The sequence below is a fragment of the Diabrotica virgifera genome, chromosome 8, assembly GCF_917563875.1.
Source record: "Diabrotica virgifera virgifera chromosome 8, PGI_DIABVI_V3a".
Lineage (NCBI taxonomy): Eukaryota > Metazoa > Arthropoda > Insecta > Coleoptera > Chrysomelidae > Diabrotica > Diabrotica virgifera.
The window spans coordinates 135196172-135217344 of record NC_065450.1 but is presented as its reverse complement, the minus strand read 5'-3'; the positions used below and the strand labels follow the sequence as shown (position 1 = coordinate 135217344).

General features: G+C 31.3%; 1 protein-coding gene across 5 annotated transcripts in view; it reads right to left on the bottom strand.

The window, feature by feature from the left end:
• Window positions 1-21173, bottom strand: part of LOC126890384 (methyltransferase-like protein 22) — an 844950-nt gene that overhangs the window by 290346 nt on the left and 533431 nt on the right. For 2 of the 5 annotated variants that reach the window (XM_050659268.1, XM_050659273.1), the window contains exon 1: window positions 6423-6562. The exons of the other annotated variants lie outside the window; for them this stretch is intronic. In XM_050659268.1, the coding sequence (XP_050515225.1) occupies window positions 6423-6541 (119 nt within the window). In that variant the 5' untranslated portion in view covers window positions 6542-6562. Of the gene's footprint in view, window positions 1-6422; window positions 6563-21173 lie in introns of those variants that run through there. 5 annotated transcript variants of the gene reach the window in all.

The following is a 21173-nucleotide window of genomic DNA, read 5'->3' as shown; positions in this document are numbered from 1 at the left end:
GCTTTAGGCGTATTAAAGGAGAAATTTCCTTGTCTTAACTACTTTCGTTTGAGTCCAGTATATGCAGCCAATGTTTTCAAATGCTGCACAGCGCTGTATAAAATTACTCGGGAGAGAATGAATATAAACCGACAAATGGATAATGAAGAAATGGAAGACGATAACGAAATAGCCGGACAACCAGCTCCTTTGAATGCAAGACAAAGACAACAGGAGTTGATAAATTATTTTAGAAATAGAAACTAGTTCCAGTGTAACTTTAAAACAATAAAGAATATAAAATAAATAAATATAGAATAATACACAATATTTACTTTTTATTTAAACGAAAAAATAATGTCCAAAACATTTAACAAATACTTAGCATGATAATGAATTAAAAATCAAAGAGGTAATTCCTATAAACAAAACGTTTTTCTTATAACTAATTAAAAAATCAAATGTAACAATAACATAACTTCTCAAACAATGGTCGAATATTCCACGCTTTCACTGGTAGGTGACTCTTCTACATTTATGAGGTATAGTCCAAGCTGTGGGTGAAAAATAGGTCGATTTCAGGATATAATTCAGGAATTTTTGAAACCTATCAGGTGTTGTAAAGAACGATGCCAGGAATAACTTATACTAAAATGTAACCAAAAATTGTGTGCGGTTTTTTATTTATGACGATTCTCATTTGTTAATTTTGCAATTTTTAAAGATTTTTAATTTTGCAGCTTAGGATATTCATTTTAGAGAAAAAGTTTTAAATAAAAAATTGTAGTAAATTAAAAAACCTACAATCTGAGCTATTCAAAGTTTAATTTCGTTAATACGTTTTTGCAAAACAGCTCGCGAAAGGTCCAAAATGGCCGTTTTTTGCAATTGCGTTATTTATTGTAAAAATAACTTTTCTGTATTTTTTAAGGCTTTACAATAAATATCTTTTAATACTAAACATTAAAAAAATTTGTAGTGCCCGATTTGTGAATTTGTTGCTTAGATATTATCATTTGTTTATCCCAAGAGGTCAAATGTCCAAGGCTATAACTTTTTGAAAAAATATTGTACAGAGTTAATCCAAGATCCACTCTCCTACTAAAGACTTATATTTTCATATTCTGATGTAACTAAATGCGTATAACATTTTTCAACCTATTATTTCGGGTTTGAAAATAAGGGGCAAATTTCGTTATAATAAACATTTAGAACTGAAGCCGCCCCTGTACATCCTATGAGTTTCCAGCTTGCAGATTATTGTTGCTGAAGTCAAAATAAAGGTCCACAACCAAATAAAAATATTCTACGACCAACTGAAGCTCAGATAATTGTTTTTGTTTTCTTGAATCGTAGTGACTTCATTTATAACAATTAAGAAATTATTTTACAGTCATTGATTAAAGAAAGACTGATAATATCTTAAAATAAAAATTATTTTGACCGAAATTTACATTTAATTATTAAAAATGATTTTTAAAATGTAGTGGAGATTTATTTTTCGTTTCGACTGTGATTTATTGTGTCGGTTGCCCTTAGCAACGGCTAGCAACTTATAATACATTGAATCACGCTTTTCGCTTTAAATTTTAAAGTACCACTTGGATTTACATGAAATTTGGCAAACACATAGATAATATGTTAAAGAATAAAAATGATATTGGGCCTCTGTGTGCTTTTGTCCTAGGGGTGAGTTTCACCCCTTAAAACGGGTGAAAAATATATGTTCAAAATAAGTTCGGAAACGGATAAAACGTCTAATTCTAAGCACCTTTTGTTCTATAGCATTTTTTCACCAAGTTAATACCTTTCGAGTTATTTTCGAGTAAATACCTTCATTTTTCAACAACAAAAAAGACACGTTTTTAGGCGGTTTTTGACAAATAACTCAAAAAGTAAGTATTTTATTGAAAAAAAGAGTTTTAACAAAAATATAGCAAATTAATAATTGAAAAAAATGGTGTACGCGTGAAATCTCTAGACCCAGTAGAAACAAAGTTTTAGCTAATGAGAAAGAGGTTCATATTAGTCAAATTTCAAAGTGAATTATTTCAACGTGAAATAACCGAAAAATCATGCACTTTTTAGAGAAAAATCATTACAACTTTTTTAAAGTGTTTAAAAAAATATGTATATCTGTTTTAAAAAAAGTTTATAGCACCAAAGTAAGCAAGTTACGCTGAAAATAAAGTTGATCTCTTTTTTTTTGGTAAAAAAACTCGGGAAAGTCACCCCCTAATTAGCATCAAAAATGAAATTAATCAATTTTACTTCAATGTTGTTTTACTCGTGTATGTGTCGTTTATGTCTGTAAGTTTCATCGGTTCAAAGTGCTTATTTTTGAAGGGACAGTAGTTAAAAGCACATGAACTAGTCAATAATCACGAGTGTATGCAAATTTAGAACATCCATATCTTAACAAATTTTTGCCTTCCAAAAAAAAGCAAAAAATCCAATATATTCATAACAGGAAAAACTATTTTTTTTTACTCTTTGTGATTTTTGGTCACATTAATAAATTTTAAGTTATTTAGAAAAAAACATTTTTTTAAATTAAAAATTAAAATAGATTTACTTTAAAACCAATTTTTTTTAAATAAGCCCGTTGAACCGATGATACTATACAGATCATATAAATAATACATGAGCAAAGTAACTTGTGAAGCGGTAATGATTAATTTGATTTAAGATGCTAATTGGGGGTTGACTTTCGAGTTTTTTGACCAAAAAAAAGAGATCAACTTTATTTTCAGAGTAACTTGCTTACTTTTGATGCTATAAACATTTTTTAAAAACAGATATACATATTTTTTTAAACACTTCAAAAAATGATTTTTCTCCAAAAGTGCATGATTTTTTGATTATTTCACGTTGAAATAATTCACTTTGAAATTTGACGGATATGAACCTATTTTTCATTGGCTAGAAGTTTGTTTATACTGGGTCTAGAGATTTCATGCATACATCATTTTTTCAACTTTTAATTCCCTATATTTTTGTTAAAACACATTTGTTCAATAAAACACTTATTTTTTGAGTAATTTGTCAAAAACCGCCTAAAAACGTGTTTTTTTTGTTGTTGAAAAATTAAGGTATTTACTCGAAAATAACTCGAAAGATATTAACTTGGTCAAAAATGCTATAGAACGAAAAGTGCTTAGAATTAGACGTTTTATCCATTTCGGAACTTAGTTTGAACATATATTTTTTCACCCCTCATAAGGGGTGAAACTCACCCCCAGGACAAAAGCACACAGAGGCCCAATCTCACTTTTATTCTTTAACATGTTATCTATGTGTTTGCCAAATTTCATGTCAATCCAAGCGGTGCTTTAAAATTTAAAGCAAAAACCGTGATACAATGTATTATAAGTTGCTAGCCGTTGCTAAGGGCAACCGACACAATAGATCATAGTCGTAACCAAAAATAAATCTCCATTACACTTTAAAAATCATTTTTAATAATTAAATGTAATTTTCAGTTGAAATATATTTTTATTTTAAGATAACATAAGTCTTTCTTTAGTCAATGACTGTGAAATAATTTTTTAATTGTTATAAATAAAGTCACTACAATTTAAGAAAACAAAAACAATTATCTGAGCTTCAGTTGGTCGTAGAATATTTTTATTTGGTTCTGAACCTTTATTTTGGCTTCAGTAACAATAATCTGCAAGTTAGAAACTCATAGGATGTACAGGGGCGGCTTCAGTTCTAAATGTTTATAACGAAATTTGCCCCCTTATTTTCAAACCCGAAATAATAGGTTGAAAAATGCTATACGCATTTAGTTACATCAGAATATGAAAATATAAGTCTTTAGAAGGAGAGTGGATCTTGGATTAACTCTGTACAATTTTTTTTCAAAAAGTTATAGCCTTGGACATTTGACCTCTTGGGATAAACAAATTATAATATCTAAGCAACAAGTTCACAAATCGGGCACTACAAATTTTTTTTATGTTTAGTATTAAAACATATTTATTGTAAAGCCTTTAAAAATACATAAAAGTTATTTTTACAATAAATAACGCAATTGCAAAAAACGGCCATTTTCGACCTTTCGCAGGCTCTTTTGCAATAACGTATTAACGAAATTAAACTTACCATAGCTCAAATTGTAGGTTTTTTAATTTACTACAATTTTCTGTTTAAACGTTTTTCTCTAAAATGAATATCCTAGGCTGCAAAATTAAAAACCTTTAAAACATGTAAATTTAACAAATGAAAATCGTCATAAATAAAAAACCGCACAAAATTTGTGGTTACATTTTAGTACAAGTTATTCCTGGCATCGTCCTTTACAACCCCTGATAGGTATCAAAAATTCCTGAATTATATCACGTTTTTTTACCCACAGCCTGGGGTAGTAGGTTACAGCAGAATCGAACGATGCAGTGAATTTTGAAGGGGTCACATGTAGTTCCCGTTCTAGTTTTAAAATCTCTAATGTTTTTAGATAACTTTCTTTTGCAAGGATTTCAATTTGGTGTTGTAATTTTTTCTTCTTTAAATCGATTAGTGCTTCGTCAATTGGGTCATTTTCATTAGATATTTTCGACTTTTTCCTTTTTGCACAAGATGCAGTAGGTACACTGCTGCTCCCAGTAGAAATAAACACATTAGTGTTTTTAATTTTGTTTGTTGCACCGTGATCTTGCAAATGGTTTGAATTTTCTATTTCTTGTTCAACGTTCTCAGGATCTTGCTCCTTCTCAGGATCTTGCTCCCAAGTTTCGGAAATGCCGAGACTACACAGAATTGGATTATCCGGCCCAAAAATGTCGAGAACTACATTGTCCATTTCTGTAAATTTAGAATCTGTGCCTCTACCTGAACCAGTTTTCCTCCTGTTATCAACTTTCTTCTGCAATACGAAAAAAAGTGTCAGATACGCTTACACTTTGGCAAATTAAACGCTAACACTTACCATTGTTGTTTTCTTTAAATTTTGCCAAAATACATCACGGCTGTAAGTCCAATCCTTATTTGGAGGCACAAGCCCTAAACTGGTGGATTTTTGGTGCACAGTTTTCCAACATTCTATTTTGTCTTTTTTTGTTAATTTGTCGGAAAAACTACCGAAAAGAATTGCTTTCTTATCTCTAATCTCTTTTAAAATTATAATTTTAGTACCATTTAAGACGCTTTTAGACATTGTCACAGAATTATAAATAACGACTGACGTTTAACTAGTAAATTGTCAACAAAACTATTTTAAGGTTATGTTTATTTACAAACTTGTAACTAACATGCGTGAAGTACACTTTTTGCTGACAAATTTACACATGTAACGAACAAGTTAAATATTTTTTTGTGAAACGCTAGTTATTAACAACTTGTGATTACAAGTGCTGAATATTAAAAATTGTTACTAACAACACTTGTAGTTTTGTGAAACGGGCCCCTGGTCATCAGCAAACTGCAATGTATATAAGCAAATCTCTCCAAGGTCTACGCCCATGCCTCTGCATTTTCGTTTCCACTCTTTCAATGCTTTTGCAACATATATTTTAAATAAGGTCGGTGATACACAGCACCCCTGACGTAGACCTTTATTAACCAGGAAGCTTTGCGATAATCTGTTTCCAGTTTTTATTTGTGATGTTGACCCTTCATACAAATTTCTTAAGGTAATTTTTTAAATTTCAATAAATATACCAATTACATAGAAGTGGTTTTTACTTCATGTTACGAGTTTTTTAACTATATGGTATACAGCCAACATGGGAACTTCCCTTTTAGTCGATAATGATTAATTGCATTTGGGGTGCTAAATAGGGGAGCTATTCACGATATTTTTTTCAAAAAAGGGCCACCTTTATTTAGAGTGTAACTCACAGTTTTGCTGCTAGAAACTTTTATAAAAAATAAAAATTAAACTTTTTTAAACATTTTAAAAAAGTTTTTCCCGAAAATTATTTTATTTTTGGTTAATTCACGTTGAAATATTTCATATGGAATTTGACGAATAAGAACAATTTTTCATGAGCTTTAACTTTGCTTTTAATGGGTCGATATACTACATGAATTCACTATATTTAAATTTTTTTTATAAGCTATATTTTTGCTAAGAATATTTTTTTCGATAAAATACTTTTTGAGTTACTAGCGAAAAATCACCTAAAATCGTGTTTTTTATTGAAAAATAAATATTTTCATGCAATTTGGTGGTGACACTGAAAATTATACGGTATCGCCTTCATTCACGTTCATTTACTGGGCTGAAAGGAATTTAAACAATTTTTTCAAGCGATGAGCTTGTCTACATGGAATTTAAAGAGGGTCAAAACCAATTATCAAGGAAATCAATGCGAGATTACAAACACTTTTCAACTTCAAAAGGATGCAAATGCTCTCTCTAAAGAGATGAAATTAAATTTATGAGACGGGGAAGATTAAACTGAAAAGAAGTGAAAAACGAAAAACCAAACTGAACTTACCTTTGAACTACTTGACAAATTAGAATATGAGAATACTTCCCCACTGTTAGCAATAGCAAACGATATAATATGCAACTCCATAATTTAGTGCAAGTAAATAATGAACTATGCCCCTCCATATACAGGGTGTTTCAAAAAAGGTAACATCGTCTTTGGTATAGGTAAAAAACTGAAAAATAACAGTAAGAATTTTTGTAACGTTTTCAAGATAAAGGGTGTTGGAGAAAAAAATTTTACACATTTTTTACGATTTTGTCGAAACTCTAGCAACATTACCAAAGAACCAAAGACCAAACCATAGAAATTAGGACACGTATTGAAATAGCACGTGCATCATTCAGTAAACTTAAAAAGTTTCTTTGTTATCACGATATAAGGTTAGAACTACGCCTAAGGATGCTTCGGTGTTACGTGTTCTCTACTCTTGTTTATGGCTTTGAAGCGTGGACATTGAAACAAGTCCATTTGAATAAATTGGCCGACTTTGAATTTTGGTGTTACAGAAGAATCATACGAATATCATGGATTCAAAGAATGTCAAACGTGGAAGTAGCTAGAAGAATAGGAAATCAACCGGAAATAATACTAACTATCAAAAGACAAAAACTTGAGTACTGGGGACATGTGATGAGAGGGCAAAAATACTCATTATTATAACTTAGTATGCAAGGCAAAATCCGAGGAAAGCAAAATTTGGGAAGACGAAGAACATCCTGGCTTAAGAACTTACGGGAATAGTTCGAATGCAGTAGTGAAGAGGTATTTAGAGGGGCAGTCAACAGGGTCCGCATTGCCATGATGATTTCCAACCTTCGATAGAAGATAAAACTTAAAGAAGAACTAGCAACATTGTAATGACATTGTATACGAGTACGTGTTGGAAGCTGATATATCCCATGAATTTGTTTTTATATCTGACTCTCATAGAGGGCGCTAGTTATAAAGGTTCGTACCAAGTATTATTCAACGTAACTTTTTTTAAGGTTTATTTTTAATCAAAATCTCAAGTGAACTCAAACATCATACAACTTTGCATCAAAAAGATACTCTTGGTAAAACTCTATACTATGTACCGTTTCCGAAAAATTTTGATTTGAAAATTATAAAGTAATAACCGATGCTGGTATAACCTAATAATAAAGTTCTAACAGGTACCAATATCTCAATTCTCTCCAGGTTTACCATGAGAAACTGACATTTATTATTGATTGTTATATGACGATTTGTAAACAATAATTAGATTTTTGAAACCTTGTTATTTTGTAAAATTAGATATATTTAATCACAATGTACTCACATGTTGAGTACATCAACATACTATTAACTTTAGGCGAGTGTTTAGGAAACTCTAGTGCAGATTTTACATATTATGCAGGAAATATTGCTAGAAGAAACTTGTTGTTCTTCTTCTTTTTATATAAACATGACTCTGTTTTTCAACATGTCTGTTTTTCAATGTGCCTCCAGTAAGTTCCATATTTTCATTCTTCTAAGTCATTCCATCGTTTTCGTGTTCTTCCCACTGATCGTATGCCTATTTAGGAACAGTCTCTCGCCGTCCTTACTACTTATTTATTGGCATTCGGCTTATGTGGTCGTTCCATTCCACCATTCTGTTTTTCACCCGGTTATTAATGTTGTCCACTTTGGGTCTGCGTCGTATATCTGCACTTCTATCTCATAGTGATAATGTCTTACCATCGATTTTTCGACGTGTTTTCCTCTTCGCTGTTTTTTTCATCTGAACATTATTTTTGCCTTTTCTGTGTCAGGTCGTGTTCCTGCCACGTATGTCATTATTGGTCTGATGACTGTTTTTATTTTATTTTTATTTTTATTTTTATTTCTCCATATTGTTTCATTCAGGCAACCTGCGGCTGTGTTTGCTTTATTCACCTGATCTTCCACTTCTGTTTCGAGCTTTCCGTAGCTAGATAGTGTGATGCCTAGATATTTAAGCTCTATGACTTGTTCTATTATCTGACCCTCCCGCTCTAATTTACACCTTATTAGAATTGTTGTTATAACCATACATTTAGTCTTTATTGGGGAAAGTAATACCGGGTGTCCACTTATATTTTCCCCCATTTTAATTGCCTATAACTTCTAAACGGCTCAAGATAGAAATATGCGGTTTTCGCTGAAATATTTTATTTTAGTAAAAGTTTTGTCTGAATGGATTGAATTTTTTATATCGCTTTTAAATACGAAAACAAAAATGGTGGATTTTTGAAAAAAAACGTTGACTTTTTTTAATGGAACACCTAGTATATTTTTTTGTAAATTGAAAGAAAGGTCATTTACCTATCCAGCGATATAAAGTTTTTTAAAATCCGTTGTCAAATCACTGAGTAATTAATTTTTAAAATAAGAGGTGCAACGTGGATATCACATACCTAAATAACATAACTAAGCAAATTGATATTATGTTATGTGATTTCCACATTGCATCTCTCATTTTAAAAATTAATTGCTCACTCATTTGACAACTGATTTTAAAAAATTTTATATCGCTGGATAGGTAAATGGCCAGTTTTTCAAGTTACAAGAAAATATATTGGGTGTTTTAATAAAAAATTCAACTACGTTTTTTTTTTCAAAAATCCGCCTTTTTTAAAGCGATATAAAAAATGGTCATTTACCTAAAAACTTGAAAAAAAAAGTCATTTACCTATCCAGCGATATAAAAATTTTTAAAACCGGTTGCCAAATGACTGAGCAATTAATTTTTAAAATGAGAGATGCAATGTGGAAATAACATAACATAATATCAATTTGCTTAGTTATGTTATTTAGGTATGTGATATCCATGTTGCACCTCTCATTTTAAAAATTAAGTACTCAGTGATTTGACAACCGATTTTGAAAAACTTTATATCGCTGGATAGGTAAATGACCTTTCTTTCAATTTACAAAAAAAAATACTGGGTGCTCCATTAAAAAAAAGTCAACAACGTTTTTTCAAAAATCCGCCATTGTTGTTTTCGTATTTGAAAGCGATATAAAAAATTCAATCCATTCAGACAAAACTTTTACTAAAATAAAACATTTCAGCGAAAACCGCATATTTCTATCTTGAGCCGTTTAGAAGTAATAGGCAGCTAAAATGGGGGAAAATATAAGTGGACACCCGGTACTTATATTATGTTCAATTTTCTAGCGGTTATATTAAATTGATGCATTGTATGTATGTTGTAAATCATCTTCAGTGTGCCAGATTAGTATTGCGTCGTCTGCATAGCAGATTATTTTAAGTTTTTTTTCTCCCATTTGCTATCCTTGTTTTGTTCTTACTTTCTTTATTATTTTATCCATGATCATGTTAAACAATAGAGGACTCAGAGAGTCTCCCTGTCATATCCCTTTGCCAGCTTCAATTGGGTCAGTTCGTTTTTCATCTACTTTTACTTTTATTGTGTTGTTCTGGTAGATATTTTCGATCGTTTTAATTATTCTTAAAGGTACCTACCTCACTTTTCAACAATAAATGTATAACGTTCTTTAATTTGACCGTGTCAAATGCCTTCTTCTGCAACCAGCAGAATGGCTCAAATCTGAGTTCGTACCGTTGCCCAAAAAACCAGGAGCAAAAGTTTGTGAAGACTATAGGACCATAAGTCTAATGAGCCATCTGCTCAAGCTGTTTCTAAAAGTCATCCACAATAGAATTTACCGAAAATGCGAAGAACAAATTGCGCTCAATCAGTTTGGATTTGTGAATGCCGTTGGTACGAGGGAGGCTTTATTAAGCGTGCAGATGTTGTTTTAGAAATGTAGAGATGACTACAACGATTGACTACAAGAAGGCTTTCGATAGAGTCCAACATGAACAAATGATGAAAATGCTGAAGAGGATAGGGATTGACGGAAGAGACCTGAAAATAATAGCTAACCTGTATTGGAATAATCAGCAGTGCTCCGAGTAGATGGAGAATATACAGATCAGGTCAAAATCTTAAGGGGAATGAAACAGGGGTGATTTCACCGCTGATATCCAATCTGTACTCGGAGCACATTTTTGAAGAGGCTCTAGAAGATATTGATGAAGGCATCTCAACCTGCGGTATGCAGTCGATACAATAGTGTTTTCCAATACCATAGAAGGGCTGCAAAACTTAATGAATAAAATAATGGAAACAAGTGGATTGGATATGGATTAGATATAAACACCACCAAAACCAAGCTAATGATCATCAGCAAGCAAATAATAACTGGAGAAAATCTATATGTGAACTAAATGAGAATTGAACGTGTCTCACCATACAACTATTTGGGAACTATAATCAATGAGGCATGGGACAATACTCAAGAGATTAGATGTCGCATCGGAAAGGCAAAAAGTGCATTCTTGACTATGAGCTCGGTGTTGAAGAGCCATGACCTCACTCTAAAAACAAAAATAAGGCTACTCAAATGTTATGTGTACTCAGTGCTTCTATACGGAGTAGAAACGTGGACATTGAAGGCAGAAGCTCTATCGAAACTTCAGGCTTTTGAGCTGTGGTTGTACAGAAGGATCCTGAAGATACAATGGACAGACAAAGTTACCAATGAAGATGTACTACGGAGGATGAACACAAACGCAGTACTTGGGACATATAATGAGAAATCAAGGTAGATACGAGCTACTCCTATACATTTTACAAGGTAATATTGAAGGGAAAGGGCTCCAGGACAAAATTAGAATATCTTGGCTTTCTAAAATTTTATATGCATTTTACAAAATAAAATTGAAGGAAAAAGGACCCTAGGAAGAAAAATATTCTGACTTGCTAACCTGAGAGCATGGTATTGAAATACCTCAACACAACTATTCCGTATAGCAACCAACAAAGTCATCATAGCCAGAATTATCGCCAACGTTCCGAACGGACAGGCACTCTAAGAGGAAGATGTGCCTTCTTAAGGTTCACGAAACATAAGTATGAAGTATAAGTATAAGTAGGTATAGAAAAAACTTACCAACTAAAAAAACATTTGGAGCCGTTGAACGACGACGTTGTCGTGAAACTGGGAATGTGAGACCAACAAAAATAAATTGTTTTAGACCGAGAAGAAAAAGAACAATTAATACAGAAAATATCATTTTAAAACTTGATCACGATTCAACAATTAGCGTAAGGGACATGACAAGACAAACAAACAGGTCTTGTTCAAGTACTTGGTGGATACTTAAAGAGCAGCAGCTACATTCTTATCATTACAGATAAGTCTAAGAGCTCTTGCGAGACGGTTACCGGTTAGAGTGGATTTTTTTTAAACATTGTAAGAAGGAACAGTCGTCAATCGAAAATTTTTTTAAAAAGAGTACAGTGGAACCTCGATAACTCGGATTAATCGGGACTGCGGCCGATCCGGGTTATCGAAAATCCGGGTTAGCCGGAGAATACGGTATACTTACAGATAAACTCCGTTAGAATTGAAATAACATGAAATATATAAATACGCACAGTACCTTCACATCTAAATTACTAAAAACACGCAAACACAAACGTAAGCAAACGGAAGCGAACAATACAAGACATTAATACACACAATACAGTCACCACAATCGGAACGATGTTATGTTATTTAAGAACAGTGAAAACTAAAGACCACTGTTTAAAAAATAATTTTTTTTAATGCCCGCACTTCACTCTCGCAGAAGTCGATCGAGCTTCAACAAGTACGAGAGTGTAGACGGCCACCTTGTGTAACTTTGCCTCACTTAGTTCTACTTCCATTCTCTGTCGGTCTGGCGGGTCCGAGTCAAAGGGATCTTTGTCGGTATCGCAACCTCTCTTTGTCGGTATCGCACTTCCTCGCGAAGTAGAACGAGTGTGTAGAGAGGGTACTTCGGACTTCGGTCAACTTTGGCGAAGTAACTTCGCCGAGAGTGTGGAGCCCGCATAATAGTCATTTAGTATATTTTAAACAATTCTAAGACAGCTTGAAATAAAAATGTAAGGGAATACTAGAGACAGGTGCCTGTTGTTTCTGTCGGCGTGTGCCATGAGTCATTTTTACTATCGTATAGTTCAAATTACACAAATACAAATTATCTCTTAAATATTATATTACATACATTTTTATTGTTGAAATGTTCATCTGATAATTAACTGTTTTGATGGGAAATAAGCCACAATTAAATTGATCAATAATTTTATTAACGTTTCGACGCCCAAATCGGGTGTCGTTGTCAAAATACAAATGTACTGAAAATCAAAATCCGACTTATCAGGGCCGACTTATCAGGGGTCCACTGTATACCATTACAAATACTCATTTTAAGGTAATGTTCGGGCAGCAACTTTAGGTAACAAATTAATATTAGATAATACCTTTAAATTTAAATGGTCAGTGTACCTTGATTTTTTAAACAATCACTTATTCGAAATTTTAGAACATTTTCTTTTTAGAGATCTTTATTTTTATGCGCGATGAAGCTCCACAGCACTATGATAGAAGATGTCGTAATTGGTTGAATAACCATTTTCCGAATCGATACAAACTTGTCAGACTGGTTTGGGAGGAGATTCCTACAGACAAAAAAAAACTCAGACGTTCCAGAATGCGATGGAGAGATAACATCCAAGCAAATCTCCGGAAAATAAACATTCCATTTCTTTCGTTTTTGAATATCCCTGATATATTCAGAAACAAAACAAAATATACGGTTTTGTAGTTTAATATGTTTTTTAATCGAAATAAAAGTTTGAGACACCCTGTAGGGAGGAAAAGGTACAAAGGATGGTACACATCAAAATTATGTTGTGGTCTCATATTTTGTGAATATTTTATTTTTTTTTTAGTTTCTCTGAAATCTTTAATAACAAAGAAACTAGACGGTTTTACTCTTTAATATGTATTTTAGCTGACAACAAGCGATACTTGAGGAGGCCATGTCTTATCAAACCACTAAGATGAAATGATTTCATGTACAGGGTGTCCCGAAAAGATTGGTCATAAATTATACCACAGATTCTGGGGTCAAAAATAGGTTGATTGAACCTCATTTACCTATAGGCAATAGTGCACACAAAAAAAGTTATAGCCCTTTGAAGTTACAAAATGAAAATCAATTTTTTTATATATCGAAAACTCTTAGAGATTTTTCATTGAAAATGGACATGTGGCATTCTAATGGCAGCAGCATCTTAAATAAAAATTAAAGTAAAATTTGTGTGCCCCATAAAAATTTTATGGGGGTTTTGTTCCCTTAAACCCCCCAAACTTTTGTGTACGTTCCAATTTAATTATTATTGTGGCACCATTAGTTAAACACACTGTTTTTAAAACTTTTTTGCCTCTTAGTACTTTTCGATAAGCCAGTGTTTATCGACATATTTTGAATATTTGTCGAATCCACCACATATTTGTATATGGTTAAGTACGATTATAGATACCTGTTAATAATCTGAAAATGTATTTATAATTTACATTTTTAGGTATATTTTGAAAAAGAAACCACATCTCGATAAAAGGTGACTTATCAAAAAAAGAATAAGAGGCAAAAAAGTTTTAAAAACACTGTGTTTAACTAATGGTACCACAATAACAGTTTAATTGGAACGTACACAAACATTTGGGGGGTTTAAAGGAACAAAACTCCCATAACAATTTTATGTAAATATATTAAAAAAGAAGCCGCAACTCGATAAAAACTCGCTAATCGAAAAAATAGTAAGAAGCAAAAAAGTTTTAAAAACGTTGTGTTTAACTAACGGTACCACAATAATTAATAAATTGGAACGTACACAAAAGTTTGGGGGTGTTTAAGGGATCAAAACCCCCATAAAATTTTTATGAGGTGGACAAATCTCACTATAATTTTGTTTTAAGATGATCCTGCCATAAGAATGATAGATGTCCATTTTCAATAAAAAATCTTTAATAGTTTTCGATATATTGAAAAAAATCGATTTTCATTTTGTAACTTCAAAGGGCTATAACTTTTTTTATGAGCACATTTGTACTAAGATAAGTTAGGTTCAATCGAACTATTTTTGGCTCCAGAATGTGTGGTATAATTTATGACCAACCTTTTCGGGACACCCTGTATATAGTGCAAAAGGAACAGAGTGTTCAAGGAAAAAAATCTGTGTAATGTACCTCTCCCTATTTAAAAAGCCTTCACGTAGACACCAAATCCGTACTTACTCTCGAGGAAATTCCACCACAAAAGATCACAGAGCCTCCATTAAACAATCTCGTCTCTCTTATAATGCGCGGCGTATACTGCTTACCTGGTCGACAAATAACTCTTATAGGTGTCGGTAAGAACTGTTTACGTTATGTACCTTTCTGTTTTTACATTTTTATTAACTGTTATTTGTTATTGTTAATTAAGTTGCGTTTCACTTGAAACATATATTAAAGAGTAAAACCACCACATTTCTTTTGCTTCTAAAGATACCATTTAAAAAAATGTTCACAAAGCATAAGACTATAATACGATTCCAATGTATACTCACATTTGTACCTCGTCCTTCCTACAGGATGTCTCAAACGTAACATTAAAACACCTTTCTTTTTTCTATTCGTTATAACTACAAAAAAGAAGTTTGAGCCAACCTTTGCCCAGCTTTGTAAAGACTAACGAAAAATCTAAAATAATAGAAAACATCATTTTAATCCGTTCACGAAAAATCAACCATGAAAATGAGCATAAGTTTCTATATTCCTAACTTATGCCTCGCAGTGTACATATAGTTTTACAGTGCGTCCATAAAGTACCGCATAAATTCATTATCAGCTAAATAAACACCATTATTAGAAATTCCCGAAACAGGTCTATTTTTATTTTTAAATTACGATTTTTTAGCATATATATTGTTGTAGAATTGTTTTTTTAAGAAATTCAAAAAATTTATAGTTCATCATTAAAAAAAATAAAATTCATATCGAAGACCATGTGATCATAGATTCTCATCCCAATCTAATTTAGCTATTAAACAGTGTTTCGGGAAAGTGAAAACGATTAGTGATAATGATTCGACGAAGTGAATTGGTACACTAACAATCAATTCGGGATTAGAAAATGGACATATCGTTGGGCGAGAACAATAATGTTTTTAAAATGTTTCCGGGAAGGTTTAATGATGGTAAACACTTTGTTTTAGTTTTTAGAAGTAAAAGTAGTATGTAGGAAAAAACTTTGTATGATATTTCTTAAAATTTGACAAATTGGAAAGTTATATAGAAAAATATTTGGTTCTTAAGAAATGGGTATGAAAGGTTCTGAGAGAGGTGTGTTTTTGATTGGGTGGAAAAGATCGGTAGAAGGGATAAGAAAGTTGGAGTCTGAATTTGCGAGAGAATAGAGGGTCACTGTATAATGGATATCTAGTGAGAGCAGTCGAGTTTTCAAAAGTGAGAAATCAGTGTAGAGTGGTGTGATCGGCCTTTGCGAGCAGAATCAAGTTGAAACCAAATTGTCGACCGGTTGAAAAGTTAATTTTCCTGATCCGGGGGAGATTCCTTTGTTTTGTCTAAAACGAGTAGCTGATTGATATCTATTTGCAAAAGATATCGAGCAAGAAGAAAATTGAGTAAGAGAATTCGAGCAAGTTCTGTGTGTTGTTTTGGAAGCAGTTTGGACGAGAGGGACCTTTTCGCAACATCCAGAGAGTACGTTGGGAGAATCGAGAACAACGCAATCCAGAAAAAGAGGGAGTGAAGAAACAAAAAGGTTAGTCAAATCATTTGTCGGAATGGAGAGAATTTGTTTATATCAAAACCATATTTGCTTATTTGTTTATTGAACATTACTATGATGCAGTTAGTCATTTCAAATTTAAGAATTCAATTCAAATGAATAAAAGTAAATTTTAATAAATTTAGTATGAGAAAATAATAATTTATTTAAATAATTTTTTTGTTAAAACCAAGAGATATCAGAATTAAAGTTTGATTTATTAAGTAAGAAATTGTTGCAACAAAGTTAAATTTAGTATGTTTTGAATCATATGTAGACGGCTTTTTTGGTAAATGAATAATATATTACAATTATATGATATTGAATGTTTTTAATTTCCCTGTTCCATCCTGGAAGAAGTAAGCAACTAGAAATACTAGAAGCCACAAATCATAGGTATTGTATCAAATGCAAAATTAGCCCTGAGAATAAAATTTATTGGAATATTTAAATCGAATTTAGTTTTGTTTTACATAGGCAGTGATTAAAGTAATTGAATAATTAATTAAATTAAGAATTTCCTAACCAATCTAAATAAAGAGATAAAGTAGAGCATAACAATATCTTACTAATGACGTCATCTATCTGGGCGCGATGACCTAATCGATGATTTTTTTAAATGAGAATAGGGATCATGTTATAGGTTATTTGAAAGGGTAATTAATCAATTCTCTATTCAGTAATATAAACATTAACATAATTATTTCTATAGGGTGTCTAAAAAAAATTTTTTTATTAAATTAATTGACACAAAATGGAGAATGTATGTAATTATTTATTAAATTCTAAATATGTATGGACATTTTACTGCTGCCAGAAAACAGAGAAAAATATTATTTGAGAAATAAACACTGATTTTCGCTTAACTGAAATGTCCAAACTGCCAAGAGTCAGGTGGATGACAGTTTTAACATTGAATTGAAGCAAAAAACAATATTTATTTGTCAAATAAACATTTTTTTTCTGTTTTCTGACAACATTACAACGTATTTTAAATGAAGTAAATTACATGCATCCTTCTTTTTGTCTTAATTAATTAAATTAAAAAAATTTCGACACCCTGTATAAATAATTATGTTAATGTTTATATTACTGAATAGAGAACTGAATATCCTTTCAAATGAGCTATTACGTGATCCCTATTCTCATTTAAAAAAATCATCGATTACGTCATCACGCTCAGATCGATGACGTCACTAATCTGACGCATATGCCAAAAAATTGTAATTTAAAAATAAAAATCGATCTGCTTCGGGATTTTTGTTAAAGTTGCCGGTTTACGAAATAATGAATTTATGCGTTACTTCATGGACGCACTGTATATGAAATTCACATACCTACACTATAATTGTGAACCTGGTATAAGTCATTTTGTGACAACCTGTACATTATATAATACGCACAATAAGTGTGGTTTTCTCTAAGCATACAAACGTTTATTATAAAAAAGCTCACGCGATCCCATAAAGCATATTCAATATTCCATAATCTTTTTCCGATTAGTATTTCTCCTTTCTCGAAAAAAAAACTGCCCGACTTTATGTTTTGGAACAACTACAAAAGCGTATATGTAGATATTACAAAAGAGAGTAAAGAAATTTGGATTCCTAAAAGCCTCATTTGCTACAAAACCCATTGTGAATACGGCGCAACGATCTCGGTGATAAAATCTCTTATTGGTGCCCCTGCTACTTGTATTTTGATAACGGTTTTTTTAACATGGAAAACAATCTAATTCGAGACACGTCGACTGTTAAAAACACTTCTTTTTATTGGCCAGATTATCGGTAGGGCCATTTGATATTAAAATAATGTAAGAGTTCAAATCGAAAGCATCATATCAAAAACTTGAATTTGAATGTAGATCCTAATGAGACCGTTACTTTACATAGAAATACCGGGTGTCCACTTATATTTTCCCCCATTTTAACTGCCTATAACTTCTAAACGGTTCAAGATAGAAATATGCGGTTTTCGCTGAAATGTTTCATTTTAGTAAAAGTTTTGTCTGAATGGATTGAATTTTTTATATCGCTTTCAAATACGAAATAAAAAATGGCGGCTTTTTAAAAAAAACTTTGTTGACTTTTTTTTAATGGAACACCCAGTATATTTTTTAGTAAATTTAAAGAAAGGTCATTCACCTATCCAGTGATATAAAGTTTTTCATAATCCGTTGTCAAATCACTGAGTAATTAATTTTTAAAATGAGGGGTGCAACGTGGATATCACATACCTAAATAACATAACTGAGCAAAATGATATTATGTAATGTGATTTCCACATTGCATCTCTCATTTTAAAAATTAATTGCTCAGTCATTTGGCAACCGATTTTAAAAATTTTTATATCGCTGGATGGGTAAATGACCGTTTTTTCAAAACACAAAAAAATATACTGGGTGTTTTAATAAAAAAAGTCAACAACATTTTTTTATTTCAAAAATCCTCCATTTTTTATTTAAAAGCGATATAAAAAATGGTCATTTACCTAAAAACTTGAAAAAACGATCATTTATCTATCCAGCGATATAAAATTTTTTAAAATCGGTTGTCAAATGACTGAGCAATTTATTTTTAAAATGAGAGATGCAATGTGGAAATCACATAACTTGCTTAGTTATGTTATTTAGGTATGTGATATCCACGTTGCACCTCTCATTTTAAAAATTAATTACTCAGTGATTTGACAACCGGTTTTGAAAAACTTTATATCGCTAGATAGGTGAATGACCTTTCTTTCAATTTACAAAAGAATATACTGGGTGCTACATTAAAAAAAAGTCAACAACGTTTTTTTCAACAATCCACCATTTCTGTTTTCGTATTTAAAAGCGATATAAAAAATTCAATCCATTCAGACAAAACTTTTACTAAAATAAAACATTTCAGCGAAAACCGCATATTTCTATCTTGAGCCGTTTAGAAGTTATAGGCAGTTAAAATGGGGGAAAATATAAGTGGACACCCGGTATTTTAGGTAATAGGGAACTTGCACATAAAAATATTTTTGCATAAAATTGTTAATTTATTGGAAAGAAATCCTTTGTAAAAGGTATAAAATTTTTTTTATTAAAAATCCCTTAAAAGGGCTACATCACAACAAAACGTTTTCGATTTTTATAAAAAATCATCATCAGTGTTCGATAAACTGGATGCTAGCTGAGCCACAAAAGAAAAATATTTGGGTAAAAACCCTTTACATAAAATATAGATGCCTTAAAAGTGCATACTTCAGTAAAAAGGCCTGTGATGGTCACATGGCAAACAGGATAATGCCCTAAGGTAAGGTATACAGGTTTCCCAACACGTGGGATCCAAATTGAGTTGATCACATTTCAATGACTTAATGGCAACTGGCAATTGCAATTTCTTTCCAATTTTGTGATTGATGGTATACAGCCAACTACAGGAAAACCTTTTCTTTTCCTTGTGGATTTTGTTAATTTATGTTCAAAAATGATACATTCAAAATATTACGTCTTAACAATTAATAGTGTACGTACAACAACTGATTATAATTCCGCGCCCGAAATTACCGTTTCAAACAACTTTAAAAGCGCGCGCTTGGGTCTGACGTCACCAACCATGATATTTACCACTGTTCTCGTTTGGCTACTGCCTAGTGCCAGACGTGCACTCTGCAGATAATATCTTGTAAAGATTTTCATGCATTCATAATATTATTTGTAGTTTAGAGAAATACATTTTTATTTTACAACATAGGTATCTCAAATGCCAAATTATATTATAAAGTTTGAACAAAATTAAATACCTACATTAATATCATATTTCTTAAAAAATGTAAGTACATAGATACTACTAAAAAATTACTTATAAAAAGAAAATGAAAGAATGTTTTATTATAATATATAAATATATATTTAGTTTAAAATATGAATTTCATTCTCACATAAAGAAATAAAAAATATTTTATGGATGAAACTTTATTTTATCAAATTTTTATTCCATTTATTTTTAATAATTATCAGATCCAAATAGATGCGAGAAAATATTTACACTCCAAAAGTCTTGTGCTATACTAATCAAACTGTCGATAAGATCTGCGTCCTATTCTATCCAAATATAAGTAAATTTTGAATTATTTTTAAAGTGTGTATCTGGTTCGCAAAATCTACACTATTTTTTTTCAAATAGAAACATTATTAGCAACTGTACTTTTGGATTGTACATTGCAACATTGGTTATTTGGTTGTCTATTGGTTATTAAATGTTCCAAATATATGTACTTCTGGTCGTAATATTTTGTAATAAACAAAACTAAAACCTATAATTTATAAATATTTTAAATGCATAACAAAGAAGAAAGAAAATAAAAATAACTTAAAAATAAACGAAACTTTTAGTAATAAAAGTCAGAGTAACTAAAAACTATTGTTAAAAACAATTTAAACGTGTTTATTAATAATACTTATAATAGGTACCTACTTATTTGCCTCCTCGCATTTCTCCAATAGAATAACTTTCACTGCTTTTTATAAAATTTGCCACCATGAAGACATCAACTACTGTAGATTGTCAGATTAACTTTTTGAAAAACCCTAGTCAGTCATATTATACATTTAAAAACACTACTTTATAAAGTAGCACTCAAAATGATCAATTTCAGTTTGAAACTAAATATACTCATTATGGAACTATACAAGAACACAATACAAATACCTTGGAATTTCCAATTAAATAATATGATTAAAATGGAATTAATACAATCCCCAAATCAATCTTTTTTTGAACTTTTATTTACAATCAACTTCTACATGAGAGTTTTAAGTAAATGTGAATGAATTTGTAAATAATTTCGAAATATCCTAGCGGCTTTGTTGTCGAGTCATAGAAATCTAGCAGGTAGACGTGGGTCGTAACGTCAGACCCGTTTACTCGCCTCTGAAGAAATTTGAATTTTATAGCTTTTTCAATGTCTCGTAATAAGCCTATGGGTTAACAATATTTGTTTTTTTTTGCATGCATGCGTTTTATGATCATGTCACCTTATATTTTTTAATATTATTTTAATATTTAAAAATATATGCAAGTTCCCTATTGTACAAAAATATT